At 36.0% G+C, this 16,075-nt stretch overlaps 3 protein-coding genes across 5 annotated transcripts; 2 read left to right on the top strand and 1 right to left on the bottom strand.

Moving 5' to 3' along the window:
• The first annotated feature begins 114 nt into the window (after positions 1 to 114).
• LOC112703716 (root phototropism protein 3) lies at positions 115 to 4,159 on the top strand. Of its 2 annotated transcripts, XM_025755288.3 has the most exons (4): positions 115 to 416; positions 1,204 to 1,569; positions 1,653 to 2,081; positions 3,543 to 4,159. In XM_025755288.3, exons 1-4 carry the CDS (start codon positions 414 to 416, stop codon positions 4,086 to 4,088), a joined length of 1,344 nt encoding a protein of 447 aa, XP_025611073.1. In that variant the 5' UTR covers positions 115 to 413; the 3' UTR covers positions 4,089 to 4,159. The 2 variants fall into 2 exon arrangements, with proteins under 2 accessions (XP_025611073.1, XP_025611072.1); XM_025755287.3 differs by lacking the exon at positions 115 to 416 and having other exon boundaries at positions 563 to 1,569.
• Positions 4,160 to 4,544: 385 nt separating this feature from the next.
• Positions 4,545 to 7,878, bottom strand: LOC112703714 (uncharacterized). The gene is made up of 7 exons (XM_025755285.3): positions 7,526 to 7,878; positions 7,260 to 7,375; positions 7,037 to 7,155; positions 6,740 to 6,902; positions 6,403 to 6,629; positions 5,945 to 6,269; positions 4,545 to 5,794 (listed from the first exon to the last, which is right to left on the bottom strand). Exons 1-7 carry the CDS (start codon positions 7,682 to 7,684, stop codon positions 4,792 to 4,794), a joined length of 2,112 nt encoding a protein of 703 aa, XP_025611070.1. The 5' UTR covers positions 7,685 to 7,878; the 3' UTR covers positions 4,545 to 4,791.
• Positions 7,879 to 8,862: 984 nt separating this feature from the next.
• LOC112703713 (pleiotropic drug resistance protein 1) lies at positions 8,863 to 16,075 on the top strand. 2 transcript variants are annotated; one of them, XM_025755284.3, is made up of 23 exons: positions 8,863 to 9,428; positions 9,520 to 9,640; positions 9,754 to 9,842; positions 9,928 to 10,012; positions 10,104 to 10,263; positions 10,368 to 10,444; positions 10,630 to 10,686; positions 10,805 to 10,895; positions 10,968 to 11,269; positions 11,362 to 11,643; positions 11,741 to 12,218; positions 12,316 to 12,419; positions 12,930 to 13,086; positions 13,178 to 13,294; positions 13,383 to 13,537; positions 13,621 to 13,953; positions 14,029 to 14,319; positions 14,393 to 14,476; positions 14,556 to 14,689; positions 14,811 to 15,038; positions 15,127 to 15,298; positions 15,385 to 15,639; positions 15,717 to 16,075. In XM_025755284.3, exons 1-23 carry the CDS (start codon positions 9,097 to 9,099, stop codon positions 15,972 to 15,974), a joined length of 4,362 nt encoding a protein of 1,453 aa, XP_025611069.1. In that variant the 5' UTR covers positions 8,863 to 9,096; the 3' UTR covers positions 15,975 to 16,075. The 2 variants fall into 2 exon arrangements, with proteins under 2 accessions (XP_025611069.1, XP_072056101.1); XM_072200000.1 differs by having other exon boundaries at positions 12,927 to 13,086.

Raw genomic sequence — 16,075 nt, 5'->3', positions numbered from 1 at the left:
ACTATTAACATAAAATGCTAATTGTAACAATTCACTCACATTTCCAACTTGGTGGTTTATCTTAAGTAACATAGAATTAATATATAATTCCAATTGACAACATGTTCCATTCAAATTCTTGTCTTTAGGCAAATATCCTGACAGTTTTATTCTAAAATATTTGCAAGGTATGTATCAGTGTGTAATCAGAAATTGAGTGGGGTCCATGGCAAATTGGCAATGGCAGTGAGAGGGTAGAGTTGTCTTGATTGAAAAGAACAAATAGTGAAGGTTCACGAGCCTCGTTGGGATGCAAAACAAAACAGTAACATGCACCTTTTTGATTGGGAAATGGGACCCTCTCAGATTTCTGTTCCTTCCTTTTAGCTTCCATCATTCAGTGCTCTCACTCTTTTCCTCTACAATATGGTTATATGGTATGTAAATAAATATATTATACACGCAACAAAATTTGTGTCTCTTTCAAGTCCTTTTCAACTTAGAGGCTGCATTATTATTATTATTTTTGTTGTTCTCTCTTCCATGCAGTATATATATATATATATATATATATAAGCAATTTGGTGTGTGTGTCTGTCATAAGGATAGAATAAAATATGATACCGGTGGTCCTAATTCTCCTTCCTCCAACAGCTCTTTCTCAATTATGTAGATCAATGCCAATTGCCAAAGCAAGGATTTCATATTTTTATATATAATAATGCAATCAGATTCTTACTTCTAATTTTGACAAACCGTACACTTACTCATCTCACTGTTTTGCACGCTGACTTTCTATTTGCACTTAACTTTAACATAACAACACTTCTTTAAGGGAGATTAAATTATGGTGGAAACTCTGTCACTTTTACGTAAAGTTGATACTTGAGAGCCGTTAGATGATTTGACTGATTTCACTAAATTTTCATCTAGCGACTCTCAAATATCAACTTCACGTGAAATCGACTGCACCTGAGTTTTCATCTTAAATTATACATCATTATTTTTGTGTGTCTGTCACACTCCTTAACTATTCTATCTCCATTACTAATCAAATAATGGTTCTACACTAAACAACAAACCTTGATTTTGTTTATTACTACCAAAGAGAGCTATACTAGAAGAGTATATTTTAATAACTTTAATGCATGGTTAATTTGTCCACATCATTTGTTTCAACCTTGCTCATATCACTTTCATTTCATGGACTATAATAACTATAAGGTTTCTTCAACCACTGAGACAAAAACCAGAGCCAACAAGTTCCTTAACACTGCAGTAATGATGAACAATGACAACCATTCCTGCCACCAACATCATGAAGAAGAAGAAGAAGAAGAAGAAACGCATTGCTGGTTTGATGGTGCATGCATTCTGGACATGGACTACTTCGTGAAGACCCTCTCAGGAATCAAGCAAAAGGGTGTTCGTTCTGATTTGATAGGATCAATCATAACTCATTATGCTTCCAAATGGCTCCCTGACCTTTCTTCTTCAACTGACATCTTTTCTGATAACAAGGATCGTCTTACATCACCAGAGAGTGTCACAGCTTCATGGCTAAAGAAGAGGTTCTTTGTTGAAACCTTGGTTAGTCTCTAATACCATATACATCAAATACTACTGTATTGTATTGTATTCAATACTTATTCATATTTGTACATGCAACACAGGTTGGTGTTCTTCCACCAGAGAAAGATTCCATTCCATGCAACTTCCTCCTTAGGCTCCTAAGAACAGCTAACATGGTTGGGGTTGAGGGAAGTTACAGGTTAGAGCTTGAGAAGCGGATTTCATGGCAGCTAGACCAGGCTTCATTGAAGGAGCTTATGATACCTTCGTTTAGCCACACTTGTGGGACACTGCTTGATGTTGAAATTGTGATAAGGTTGGTGAAGAGGTTCGTGTGCTTGGACCATGAAGGTGTTAAGAGTGGTGCTGCTTTGATTAAGGTGGCTAAGCTGATTGATTCCTACCTTGCTGAGGTTGCTTTAGATGCTAATCTCACCTTGTCTGAGTTTGTTTCACTCGCTGGAGCTCTTCCAACTCATGCAAGAGCCACTGATGATGGCTTGTACAGAGCCATTGATACTTATCTCAAAGTAACTTCTCATTCTCTCACTTTTTTTTAATTAAGCACAAATTAATGTGTTGTTATGAGTGGCTGAATTGGTGGGACACAAATTAATTGGTTGATACTTAGACAGAAGAGATAAAGAAAATAAAGAAAACTTGTTCATATATTTGAGTGGACAGAAATTGGCTAAAATTTTTATATATGAATAATTTTAATGTGAAATACAAAAGTATTTGATCATTTTGGTGTTTTACACAGTTGTGGTAGTAGTACAAAACGTCACTGACGTTTTGTATTAAAAAAAATTTTTGATCCGCTGACTTTTGTTAAAAAATATTATTAAAAAAAAAAAAAGTCACTGACGTTTTGTAATAAAAAAATTTTGATCATGAAAGAACAAAACGTCGCTGACGTTTTGTTAAAAAAATATTATTTTGATTAAAAAAATACAAAACGTCACTGACGTTTTGTAAATGGCCATAGTTGTGTTTAACACACAGTTTGGTTCATAATGAAGAATTTCACCTCTAGTAATACAATATTAAAAAGAAAAAGTTCACAGAAATTTTGTTTGTCTTAATCTCTTTTTTCAAACAGATTTATCTCTCAAATGTACCAAAATGCAGTGTTATGCATTGTTCTTGTTTTGTTCCGGGATTTGTATGCTCATTATGGAATCTGGATGAATGTCATAACTAGGAAAATGTAAGAAGAGTAAACTAAAAACTAATGTATGAATTGGCAACATCATAATGCAGGCCAGGGGAGTAAAATTTTTTTGGTAGGGCTAGAAATCTAAGATGTGTGTAAAGAGATCAGATGTGAGTGAATGTGTGTGTGACAAACATTATTCTTAGTGAATGACTTATGTGGGGCTATAGTTATACATGGTTTAATCAACGTTTATCTCCATTTGTCTTTTCTGTTGTCCAGATAGTACTAAATAGTAATGCATGGAAATAGGTGGATTATTAGAATCTTGTCTTATTCCCCCTTCTTTTTTCTGTGCTATATGAAACTTGTATATATATTTATAATAGTGTTACTCCATTCATTAGTCTCTTCTTCTATGTTATTTGAATAAAACAATCCTTTCCACTTTATTATCAGTACCTACCTGCACTTTTGCTTAAATTGTACTGCATGATACTTACATAATTACAGGTATTGCTCAAAATTATGTTATTACATGGGAGGTTGACTTTTATTGACTTGTAGTAGTTAGTTGTACATGGTGATATATATGTGACAAACATTGCCAAATTAGATAAAATCCAAAGACTTTCATAGGTGAAAAGTCAGGAGAATAAAAAAGGAAAAAAGGATAGAAAAGTGAAGAAAATATGAACTGTTTTTTAAAGTACATTATATGTAATAATATGGACATTGTGGTTTTTTCTTGCTTTGATCTCTCTCTTTTTTTTTGCTGCTTGTGTCATGTTGATGTTCCAATGTTGAAATAATGAACTTGTGTTGTGTGTTATAGGCACATCCAAGTGTGTCAAAGCAAGAAAGGAAGGGTCTGTGTAGGCTTATTGATAGCAGAAAACTCACACCAGAGGCCTCACTTCATGCAGCTCAAAATGAACGGTTACCTGTGAGAGCTGTTATTCAAGTTCTCTTCTCTGAACAAACTAAGCTAAACCGCCATTTGGACTGGAGTAGTGGCTCCTTCAGTGGCCTCAGGAGCCCCTGCAATGGCAGCTTAGACACGCCTTTACGGTGCCTGTCAAAGCGCGAAATGAGTGCTCAGCAGATGGAGATAAGGAAGCTGAAAGAAGAGGTTTATAGGCTGCAAAACCAGTGCAATGCAATGCAAGTGCAGCTGGAGAGAATGGTGGAGAAGAAGAAAGGTTTGTTCTTCAAGTTGAAGAAGTTTGGTATTGGTAATAGAAGCAGCAGCATTGTGGGAGAGGTAGAGAAGATTATGGAACAAGAGAGTGGCAGGTTTGGAAGGGAAACGCCAATGGACTTAAAAAGTGGTGTGTTAGGTGTTATGACTCCTCACAAGTGGAGGAAATCTACCTCCTGAAAATGTTAATAATGAATCTGATAAACATACATTTGTGTTTGTTATATATTAATTAATCTGATTAACTAGTATAGTTTAATGTCCATGTTCTTTTTTTTTTACTTAGGCATCAGAAATAAATAATATAATATCGACTCTGAAGTATATTCAATAAAGATAAAAGATGTGAGCATATCAAAGTTCTCTAGATATATATCCAGGTTACACATAAATTTCGAGAATCATATGTTTTCAACCAGCTCCATCAAGATTATTATATGTGCTAAGTTAGATTTGATAAACAATGTATACAAGAACAATCAAGGTCATTTCTCTCTGTCTGATAAAGAGAAAGGTGAATCAAGTAATCAAGTTACTATAGCAGATGTGTGTTTCAACTTTCTATCAGGTTTGTAAGAAAGAGAAATATGAATCTTGCGGCAAAAACAAGAAGCCGTTTATACATTCTCACATATATTTGACAACTATGAATAAAAGAATCTTATACACAAATCAAAGTATCAAACAATATAATGCTTACATTTTTACAAGTTTTTCTCTCCTTTAATTTCTTTTTTGGGCCACTCACTTATTCAGGCAGCATCACACAAATTCAGAAGGAAAAAAAGAAAAATCAAGTAAACATAAAGGATGCATTATGCATAGACTAACAGTCAAACATGATCTAAACAATATGTTTTTTGCAGCAAGATCCTCATCATCATCACCACTTAAAGGACTTCTTCCGAATGCATTCGACACCTTTTTTCATCCCAAGAAGCAATGGTGATGATGGGATTCGCCTCAAGGTGCCAGCACTCTCTGATCTAACGAGCCTTTTTCCCTTCTTCTGTTCCTTACTTTCCATCACCTTATCAAAGTTGGGAGTTCTATTTCCTTCACTACCTATGCAAGTTTCTTCAGAGTAATTTTTGTTTCCCGTTGCCATAGATCTTCCAGCTTCCCATTCTGTTCTATCCTGAGGAAGTTGAAGCTGCTTCTCATTGTCATCAGAATCTGAAACCTTGGAGATCTTCAAGTCCAGTTGTGGGAAAACCTGGTTCAACTTTTGGATTATTATATCTTGAGTTCCACCATGAGCATCTTCATTTGTCTCGTATGGTTCCGGATCCGGTGCTTCTGGACTCTTCTCTAAAAGCATTTGAAGCCACTTCTCAACGTTTCCTTTCCCACGCTGCCTCCTGATTTCCTCATCTTCTTCCTCAGTTTCAATTTCATAGACTCTGCTCTTGCATTCATTGATTTCGAGATTCTTAACTCCATTCTCAATTGAGTCTTCTCCATCCAATTCAGCAACTGATCCGGCATGCTCCTCCAGCTTCTCTTTTCCGATTCTTGCTTCCTCTTCTTTTACTTCTTGCTTTTGTTCTTCATTTGCGGATAAGCCAGCTTCAGATGTCCTTTGTTCCTCTTCCAAGAACAGTCTGAGCTCCTTGTGCAATGGTGTTCTTGGCCTGATCCCAGGCAAATAGAGAGCTTGATTACTATCTCTTCTTCCTTCAAAGTTGGTATCGTCTATTCTGGACCTCTTCCTTCCTTGATCCCATGTAGATCTTATCTGATTCTCTATCTCTTCTTTTTGTCTAAACTTCTTATGAAGCTCTCTCTCTGCAGCATCACAAATCCCCCTCTGAGCTTCAAGTCTAGCCATTAGTGCATTAGTTGCAGCCTGGTTCAGTCTTACTTGTTCCTTGTACAAGACACTCCTACATGAGTAGTAATTTTAATTGTCATTATCATGGCATACAACCATATCATAAATTTTGCTTATAAGAACTCCATATAAATCATGATCATCCATAGAATAATGATAAAGTATGTCTATGGAAAAATAAATTTTGGTTAGTGTGTCTTACTGGTGCATGGTATCTCTAATCATCTTCTCTAACATGCTCCTATAAGAAGATTGAGCTTCCGCTAACCGTCTGCATTTTTCTGCCTTCCTCCTTCGTTTTATGAGTGTCATTTCCAGGTCTTCAATAACAAGCTTCTCTTCCTCATTTTTGAGCTTCAGTTCATCCACTTCATTATCTAGTTTCTGTATCTCTGTCTGCATTTTAGTAGCTTCTTCTCTTTGCTTCAGAGAATCTCTTGCCATGACAATGGCTTGGTAGGGGTTCTTAACAAATTCCGGGTCTTCATTTTCTTTCAGTAGATTGGCATTTACTTTTCTCGAAGATACTGAAGAGAAATCAAAATTCTAAAATCAGATAACAGTGAGGCATAATAAAACCAATCTAGATCTTACTAATTAATACTTGGAAAGTACTAATTAACTCAAACTTGTTCCAACACTCAATGATCATATACTAACCTATTGCTTGAGACATAGGCCTTGCCTTCTTGTTATTATAATCTAGATTTCTTAAAGCCAATACATCGAAAGGTTCCCTTCGAGATTCTACAATTGCAGCTGGAGCAAGGCCAACTTTTTCTTTGAGCCCAATGAAGTGCTGTGGAAAAGAATGGGAATCCACTATTTGTGAAGCATTCAGTTCATGGTTTTCTCCTTCAGAGAACAAAAATGAAAATGCCCTGTGCCTGTGGATTGCAGCAACAAATATTATTTGTTCATTAGTTACATATCACAATGCCAAAAGAACAAAGTAAGGAATACTTGGAAAAACAAAAAATTAAATTAATGTACCTACCTAAAGTCTGAATTTGAAGAGGCAAAAATGGAGAGGAATTGGTTTACAGAGATACCCAATTGGAAATCCCACCATGGGACTAAGAATTCCAGCTTATTCTTCTTCCTCTTACAGACTTGCCTCTGCAATATCCTTAGATTGCTCAACACTGTCAAACCTCCCCCTTCATAGTTCATCCACAAAAGAAGCAACATTATAGTTTCATACACATTCTTATTAGAGTGTGTGTGTGTGTGTGTGTGTGTGTGTGTGAGAGAGAGAGAGAGAGAGAGAGAGAGAGAGAGAGAGAGAGAGTACTTGAACAAGGAAACCAGTGATCAATGTCCCAGGCAAGAGGAGAGGCTGAGTCAGCATGATAATACAGCACATTGCCATAACCATCTACTCGAATTACGGCAGGGTCAAAACCAGCATTCCTGAAGATTTATCAAATTGATCTAAAAAAAGTTTCCGAATTTTCACTTCAATTTAAAAATTGAAAATTTGCAAAGTTCAGAAACCAAAAAATTGAAGTGCTTACCCAAGATGGCTAAGCTGCTTCCACAATATGCTGACGAAGATTTTTGGCTTCGTGGTTGGCTTAGCTTTCAGATCCATAATCGGAAACATTTGATCTAATTTACTTGCTCTTTCAGCCTAAGAAAAGAAAAACCACATAATTGAAGCTCAATTTAATCTGCCCAATACCACGAAATCATTCAACAAACCATAAACCCATTATTCATTTTCCCCTTAAAGTTCCCACCTTTACAATAATAAAGATAAAAATCGAATTTTTCTGCTTACGTCGTCTTCATGCAAAGCATGAGGAATGAAAGTGAAGGGAGGGCCATGGCGGTAGGGAGTGAAACCACGATCCCTGCAGAGTTTAGCATACGCTTTTGGGTACCCAAGGTTCTCAGTCACAGCCATTTCCTCTTGTGTGAATCCATAATCTTCTGCCATTATCGTTTGGTTGGAAGAAGTTGCAGTAGCTTCAGAAGCAGGGGAGTGAGAAAACAGAGGGGAGAGCGTGTTCTGTTTGATGGAACCAACGGTCGATTCTGTTTTTCAACTTTTTCAGGGTTTCAAACTCAAAATTTTAATTTAATTTGGGAATGTCACCCTTGTGCACTGTAACGGTTACATGGGATTGGAGTAAGTAAGAATTAATTTATTATAGTATTTAATTATTTATACTCTTCATGCAAACTTTTTAAAAATACCAAATTAACCTTACCCAAAACAAGTGGTGAAACAATTTAATAAAAGTCCCCATTTAAAGGTATGCTTCAGAAAACAAATTGGTGTCAGGTCCCACACACAAAATAATAATTGGAGAAAAATCCAAAACCGCCCCTGATAATTATCTCAAAGATAACGAGGTTTTTGACAAAAGAAAATACTCAATCCAACTCTTGAACTTTATTTTTATGAGATTGATTAGTCCATGTGTCAAAAAAAGTTTATGTTTTATTAATCAGTAAAAAAAACAAAAGCCAGATTAGATGTTTTATTTTTAAGAGTCTCGTTGTCCTTTCGAAATAATTGTCAAGGCCGAATGGGTATTTACTCTATTAATAATTGTTGAACATGCTTGAAGTCTGTTGAAAAATGTTAACATCTTAATTTTTAATAAACAAAAAAATGGACAGAAATTTAAACCTGATTTCTTTAGTAAAATAAAACGAGGATCTTACGTGAGTGTGACAAATGTGCATGTGTGCATCATGCATCTAACGAGGCACGTGCGAGTTTCACCACTTCAAAATGCATCTATATTACTTGGTGGATAATAATATTTACTTACCTACCACCAAATCTTTTCTTATTATGGTTGATTATCAAAATTTTCAAGTCCATTAACTCTTCTGGTTTTCCTTATAGCGAATAAAACAGGTGACAACACAATGTATCAAAATCTATGTGTAAGAACAAGTAATATGAAATACGAAACATTGAAACAAAGTTGTAATAACTTGACTTGCAAGACATAGACTACTACTACATATAATCGATTACATGCTGACAAACATGCATTTTGTATTCACTAATCTACTAATCTTGCTTTCACTAAAACAACAAGAAAACAGTGCTTCATCCAAGTAAATTAAATACTGTGATGAACTTAAAGTCAACTACTTGTAGATATTAGATACTGCAGGTAAACACTTTTAACACTATCATGCTACAGAAATCACCCTCCATTTATTCTATAAATTTCAGTTCTGAATTTCCCACTCCTTGCTCTTTAAGTGATAATACCATTCTTTGGTTTAGATCAAAGTTTGAAATAATAGTAGCATGGATAAACTAGACCATTATTAAAAGATAAGTAGATTAATTAAGTGAGTCTGAGCAATTTTATTTCTTAGAGAATGGAAAGTGGTGATCTGTATAAAGCTGCAAGCAGCTTAAGAGCAAGCAGTTCTTCATTTTGGAGAAACAGTGCAAAGGACACTATTTTCTCTAAGTCTTCACATGAAGTAATGGATGATGATGAAGCTCTCAAATGGGCTGCACTTGAGAAACTCCCTACTTACAATCGTTTAAAGAGAGGCTTGTTAACTGCATCCAATGGTGAGGTGAGTGAGATTGATGTCACTGATATTGGAACACTTGAAAGAAAGAAAGTGTTGCAAAGGTTGGTAGGTGCTGCTGAAGAGGATAATGAGAAGTTTCTGTTGAAGCTGAGGGAAAGAATTGATAGGTATATATAATATCCATTGTTAAAGATTGTCTTCTCTTTTATTTTCTTTAACAGTTTTAAATTGCATAACTTTCCTTTGAATATTTTCTAGAGTTGGAATCCATATTCCAACAATTGAAGCCAGGTTTGAGCATCTAAATGTTGAGGCAGAAGCTCATGTTGGCAGCAGAGCCTTACCCACCTTTTTTAACTTCATTGTTAATATAGTTGAGGTAAACCATGTGTGATTTCTAAATCTCTCTTTCCTTTGATGCTTCAATCAAGATTGTTGTTGGTTTTAGTTTGTGTAAGATTTGTACTTATTCTGAAATTTTTAATCTTCCAGAGTTATTTGAATTATCTTCATATCCTTTCAAGCAAAAAGAAGCAAGTGACCATTCTTAAAGATGTTAGTGGAATTGTAAGACCTTGTAGGTAAGAAGATATGACTAATTGAAATCCTGAAGCTCAAACTTTATTCATCTTCCTATTCACCATTACATTTTGTTTTCATTTTCAGGATGACATTGCTTTTAGGCCCTCCAAGTTCTGGAAAAACCACACTCCTTTTGGCTCTGGCAGGAAAGCTTGGTCAAGATCTTAAGGTTAAAGTGCTTCTTTCATGTATGCATCAATCATATAATCTAATCAAATCAAATCACTTATATCCAATTTTTACTGATAAATATGCTGTAGGTTAGTGGCAGAGTTACCTATAATGGTCATGAGATGAATGAGTTTGTACCTCAAAGAACTGCAGCATACATTAGCCAGAATGATGTTCATATTGGAGAAATGACTGTGAGGGAAACCTTGGCTTTCTCAGCAAGGTGTCAAGGGGTTGGTTCAAGATTCGGTTAGTCAAATTTTACCTTAAATTGTTCTTGTTGAAGAAGATAGCTTCCAAATCTGTAAACTGTAGTCTAAGCATGACTTATAATTACATTTTGCCATGTGCAGACTTGCTTTCTGAACTATCAAGAAGAGAGATAGCAGCAAAAATTAAACCCGACCGAGATATTGATATATACATGAAGGTGAAAGAAACTAACTCCATGATCCACTAGAAAATCTGCATAGCAACTTAGCAAGCATTACTATTTCTCTAGAAATGAACTTCAGCAATTGATTCTATTATACTCTTCCCTCCTAAGTTCAGTTAAACCATTCATTTTGATTGATACACAACCTTTTGATCTTATTGGCTTTCTAATAATACTAGGCAACAGCATCTGAAGGCCAGGAAGCAAACCAGATGATAACAGAATATATACTAAAGGTGACATCTTCAACTACTTCAAGTAGTTCTGAGTTCTGATTTCTCACAATATTGCATCATCAAAAACACAAATACTGTCTTTATGGTTTCTACTATTGATCTAATTTGTGATTTACAGATCTTGGATTTAGAAATATGTGCTGATACTCTAGTAGGGGATGAAATGTTGCGTGGTATATCCGGGGGACAAAGAAAGCGTGTTACCACAGGTAGTGATCAAACTCTTAGTCCATCAATTTTGTGTGTAATTCTGTTTCAACTTTTATGTGAATCATTTGTAGGGGAGATGTTGGTTGGGCCGGCGAAAGCTTTGTTCATGGATGGCATATCTACTGGGCTAGACAGCTCCACAACTGTTCAAATTATGAAATGTCTTAGACAAATTGTTCATATTCTAAAGGGAACTGCAGTTATAGCCTTATTGCAACCAGAGCCAGAGACATATGAGCTTTTTGATGACATTATCCTCCTCTCAGATGGCCAAATAGTCTACCATGGACCCCGAGAGCTTGTCCTCGAATTTTTCGAGTCCATGGGATTCAAATGCCCTGAGAGGAAAGGCATAGCAGACTTCCTTCAAGAAGTAGGCCAATCTTTACATTCCTTCCATACTTAATTATGAAATTTTGAATAAGATATGTGGAAATATATATATGTATCTATCTATTCCTGCAGGTAACTTCTAGAAAGGATCAGGAACAGTATTGGATGCACAAGGAGAAGACATATAGTTTTGTAACGGCTAATGAATTTTCTGAGGCATTTAAAAGCTTCCATGTAGGAAGGAAAATTGAAGATGAGTTAGCAGTTCCATTTGATAAGACAAAGAACCACCCTGCTGCATTAACAACTGACAAGTATGGAGTTAGCAAAAAGGAGCTTCTGAAAGCTAACTTCTCAAGAGAGTATCTTCTTATGAAGAGGAACTCATTTGTTTACATCTTCAAGATATCTCTGGTTGGTCTTACAAAGCCTTAAAATGTTGCTGTGTTTGATTGATTCATCCATTCATTCATTGAGTTTCACCTCTTGTTTTTCTTCTTCTTGCCATTAGCTCTCAGCAATGGCTGTGATTACAATGACAGTATTCCTTAGAACTGAGATGCATCACGATTCAGTGGATCATGGTGGAGTTTACACCGGAGCACTTTTCTTCACTGTAGTAATGATCATGTTTAATGGGATGGCTGATATCTCCATGACTATTGGGAAGCTTCCAATTTTTTACAAGCAACGTGATCATCTATTTTACCCTGCATGGGCCTATGCTATTCCCAGTTGGATCCTTAAAATCCCTGTCACATTGGTTGAAGTTGTTGTTTGGGTATCACTCACCTACTATGTTATTGGATTTGACCCAAATATATGCAGATTCTTGAAGCAGTATCTTCTGTTGTTCCTACTTGGCCAAATGGCTTCTGCTCTATTTCGTTCCATTGCAGCAATTGGTAGGAACATGATTGTTGCCAACACATTTGGATCATTTGCAATAGTCACTCTTCTAACTTTGGGTGGATTCATCTTGTCAAGAGGTACATCAATATGCAAAGTGCAAACTATTCATTATCATATAAAGAGTTGATTTCACTCAAAATGGTTTGCTTTTTGTTTTGTCCCTTAATTACACAGAGGATATCAAGAAATGGTGGATATGGGGTTACTGGATCTCACCTATAATGTATGAGCAGAATGCTATAATGGTGAATGAGTTCCTTGGCAAGAGTTGGAACCATGTAAGTTCCTGAATTATTGAACTACAAATGATGTCTATGTGACTATAGAATAGCTACTAAATTCGACGTCATCTCCTTAATTGATGCAGCGGCCATTCTTGTTTTATTGGTGAATAATTAAGCCTAAAGATTGTGAGTTATGAGAGAAGTAGGTTACTGACGAATTTCCTGTAGGATACAGTGAAGAACACTTGACTTGTTTATGCATTCACACAGTCAAGCCTTATACTAAATGATAATTTATAAAATAATATTCTCTATTCGCATAAAGACAGTGTTGAGATGATTTGTCTAGCAATAATGAAAATGAGGGAAATTTATAGAGACAGAGTACATGCAGCTATGTACTCAACACACAACTTCAAATAGTTACAACCTTTCAATAAACATAACTATTCAAATAGTTACAACCTTTTAACAGGCATAACTTTTGATTAAGTCACAACTCTACGAAGAGATGTAACTCTTCAAAATAGCTTTTCACATATTTTGAAAATATATCTTAAGCAGGCTCTTCCAAACTCAACTGATCCACTTGGAGTTGAGATTCTGAAGTCACGTGGATTCTTCAAGCATGCATACTGGTATTGGATTGGGGTTGTGGCATTGTTTGGATTCATTATTCTGTTGAACATCACTTTCACTCTCGCTCTCACTTATCTCAACCGTCAGTATCTTCCTCCTCAATGCTTTAATCTTGTTGCACAAAATGATTACTATAACTTTCTTATATATATTCTATTCTAATGATTCTGCAGCCTTGAAGAAGCCGCAAGCTATCATCTCAGAAGGATCTCTTGGAAACAAGTATGATCAAGAAGGCCTTGAATTGCCACTCAGAGGAAGCACTGCACCTAGTAGCAAGATCAAGATAGGTGAGTATACATGCATATGTATGTGGATTTCATCATAATTCTTATCAAGTCTTTTGGAATCTGTAAAAAGCTTTCAATTATTGTGCAGGTGACAACAGAACAGAAACTATATCTTCAACTTCAAGGTCTGCATCAATTAGGCCAGAGGCTGCAGTTGACAAGAGAAAAAGAGGAATGGTTCTTCCATTTGAACCACATTCTCTCATCTTTGATGAAATCACATATTCAGTGGACATGCCACAGGTCACTAAATTTTCAGTGTAAATATTGGACTAAAGATCTCAAAATACATGTTGTCTTAAAGTCTGGTTTGTTCTACAATGCAGGAAATGAAGAGTCAGGGTGTGATTGAAGAGAAATTGGTCCTTCTGAAAGGCGTTAGCGGCGCATTCAGGCCAGGTGTTCTCACAGCTTTGATGGGTGTAAGTGGAGCTGGAAAAACAACTTTGATGGATGTGCTGGCCGGAAGGAAGACCGGGGGTTATATTGAGGGGACTATTACAATCTCAGGCTACCTTAAGAAGCAAGAAACATTTGCTCGAATATCCGGTTACTGTGAACAGAATGATATTCATTCTCCTCATGTTACTGTCTATGAATCCTTACTTTACTCAGCATGGCTGCGCTTATCGCCCGAAATCAATCATGAAACAAGAAAGGTTAGCACTTGTATCACACAAGCCTAAGAGTTGGTTAATAGTTATATAATTATATTTACTAATGAGTTGTTATAGATGTTCATTGAGGAAGTCATGGAGCTTGTAGAGTTGAACTTTCTTAGGGAATCTTTGGTTGGTTTGCCTGGTGTGAGTGGCCTCTCTACCGAACAACGAAAGAGGTTAACTATAGCAGTTGAATTGGTGGCTAATCCCTCCATAATTTTCATGGATGAACCTACTTCTGGTTTAGATGCTAGAGCTGCTGCTATTGTTATGAGAACAGTTAGAAACACTGTTGACACAGGAAGGACTGTTGTTTGTACAATCCATCAACCAAGCATTGACATATTTGAATCTTTTGATGAGGTGAGACTTGAAATTTGAGATATAATCATGTTCAACAAAACAAGATGCTACATTTTTTCAAATTTTCTTGCAGCTTTTCCTATTAAAGCGTGGAGGGCAAGAAATTTATGTCGGCCCATTAGGCCGTCATTCATACCAACTCATCAACTACTTTGAGGTATGATTTGTCTCGAAAAGCTCAAAGATCATAAAAAAAGACAATTATTTAACTGCTTATAAATTTTACTTTTAATTAGTCTGTTAAAGGGGTCAATAAGATCAGAGATGGATGTAACCCTGCAACTTGGATGTTGGAAATCACAACTCCAGCACGAGAAATGGATTTAAATGTTGACTTTGCTGATATATATAAAAATTCAGAACTTTATAGGTAAGCTACTTTGTAATCTTACTCATTTTTCTACTAAACAACTTTGATATTCCTTAATGTTATGATAAAACCTGTGTTCTTAACTTCTTATGCTGAAAAATTTTGCCTATATATACCTTAGGAGAAATAAAGATCTTGTGGCAGAATTGAGCAAGCCTGCTCCTGGTTCCAAGGAGCTTCAATTTCCTACTCAATATGCACAACCATTTTTCATCCAATGTATGGCTTGTTTGTGGAAACAACATTGGTCGTATTGGCGCAATCCGCCATATACAGCAGTGAGATATCTGTTCACTACATTTGTAGCTTTGATGTTTGGAACCATGTTCTGGGATCTTGGATCCAAAAAGTGAGTTATTATATTGATTAAATAGTCTGAATTAAGGTCAAGAAATTTGTAGGACAAGAAATTTGACCCCCTTTGAGTTAACTTGTAGGACAAGAAAACAGGATCTGTTTAATGCTATAGGTTCAATGTACAATGCTGTTATCTTCCTTGGAGTCCAGAATGCTTCTTCTGTTCAGCCAGTGGTTGCCATAGAAAGAACCGTCTTTTATAGAGAAAGGGCGGCCGGAATGTATTCGGCCTTCCCCTATGCATTTGCACAGGTAACTTGATTAATCTTTTGGGAAGTTATAGTTAAAGAGTTGAGAGTACTAATTAATGTAACCTGATCCATTTTGTTTCACTCCAGGTTCTAATAGAGCTACCATATATTCTTGCACAAGCTGTAACATATGGCCTCATAGTTTATGCAATGATTGGATTTGATTGGGTTGCATCCAAATTCTTTTGGTATCTCTTCTTCATGTTCTTCACATTTCTATACTTCACCTTCTATGGCATGATGGCTGTGGCCATAACACCAAACCAACATGTTGCTTCAATTGTGGCTAGTGCATTCTATGCAATTTGGAATCTCTTCTCAGGATTTGTTGTCCCAAGACCAGTAAGTACAAAATGCAATAAACAATTCCATGTTAGAAAATTATGTACATACTAATGGTGTTCTGTTTTTTATGGCAGAACATTGCTGTGTGGTGGAGATGGTACTATTGGGCATGTCCAGTGGCTTGGACCTTATATGGATTGGTTGCATCTCAATTTGGAGACATAACAAGTAAAATTGAGTCAAATGAGACAGTGGAAGAGTTTCTGAAGAGATACTTTGGTTATAGAAATGATTTTGTAGGAGTTGCTGCAATTCTGGTTGTTGCTTTTGCTGTGCTCTTTGCTATTATCTTTGCTCTTTCTGTGAAACTCTTCAATTTCCAAAAGAGATAGAATAGAAATTAGAATACATGCTTTCAAGTTTCAAGTCAAACATTGTATAAATAAAAGACTTGTTTAGTTTTATATTCAAGGAGGTACAGTTTTAACTCTTA

The sequence above is a fragment of the Arachis hypogaea genome, chromosome 7 (assembly GCF_003086295.3).
Source record: "Arachis hypogaea cultivar Tifrunner chromosome 7, arahy.Tifrunner.gnm2.J5K5, whole genome shotgun sequence".
Lineage (NCBI taxonomy): Eukaryota > Viridiplantae > Streptophyta > Magnoliopsida > Fabales > Fabaceae > Arachis > Arachis hypogaea.
Note: the sequence above shows the minus strand (reverse complement) of the source record. Positions and strands in the feature narration are given on the sequence as shown.

Excerpts from the sequence above, each read along its gene's own strand:
- LOC112703716 (XM_025755287.3), top strand. The coding sequence starts at position 1,183 with ATGGACTATAATAACTATAAGGTTTCTTCAACCACTGAGACAAAAACC. Across the intron at positions 1,570-1,652 it reads GGTTCTTTGTTGAAACCTTG|GTTGGTGTTCTTCCACCAGA; the intron begins GTTAGTCTCTAA and ends CATGCAACACAG. Across the intron at positions 2,082-3,542 it reads CCATTGATACTTATCTCAAA|GCACATCCAAGTGTGTCAAA; the intron begins GTAACTTCTCAT and ends TGTGTGTTATAG.
- LOC112703714 (XM_025755285.3), bottom strand. The coding sequence starts at position 7,684 with ATGGCAGAAGATTATGGATTCACACAAGAGGAAATGGCTGTGACTGAG. Across the intron at positions 7,156-7,259 it reads AAGCAGCTTAGCCATCTTGG|GAATGCTGGTTTTGACCCTG; the intron begins GTAAGCACTTCA and ends ATAAATCTTCAG. Across the intron at positions 6,630-6,739 it reads TCTTCAAATTCAGACTTTAG|GCACAGGGCATTTTCATTTT; the intron begins GTAGGTACATTA and ends TGCAATCCACAG.
- LOC112703713 (XM_072200000.1), top strand. The coding sequence starts at position 9,097 with ATGGAAAGTGGTGATCTGTATAAAGCTGCAAGCAGCTTAAGAGCAAGC. Across the intron at positions 13,295-13,382 it reads TAGTAGCAAGATCAAGATAG|GTGACAACAGAACAGAAACT; the intron begins GTGAGTATACAT and ends ATTATTGTGCAG. Across the intron at positions 14,690-14,810 it reads AAAAATTCAGAACTTTATAG|GAGAAATAAAGATCTTGTGG; the intron begins GTAAGCTACTTT and ends TATATACCTTAG.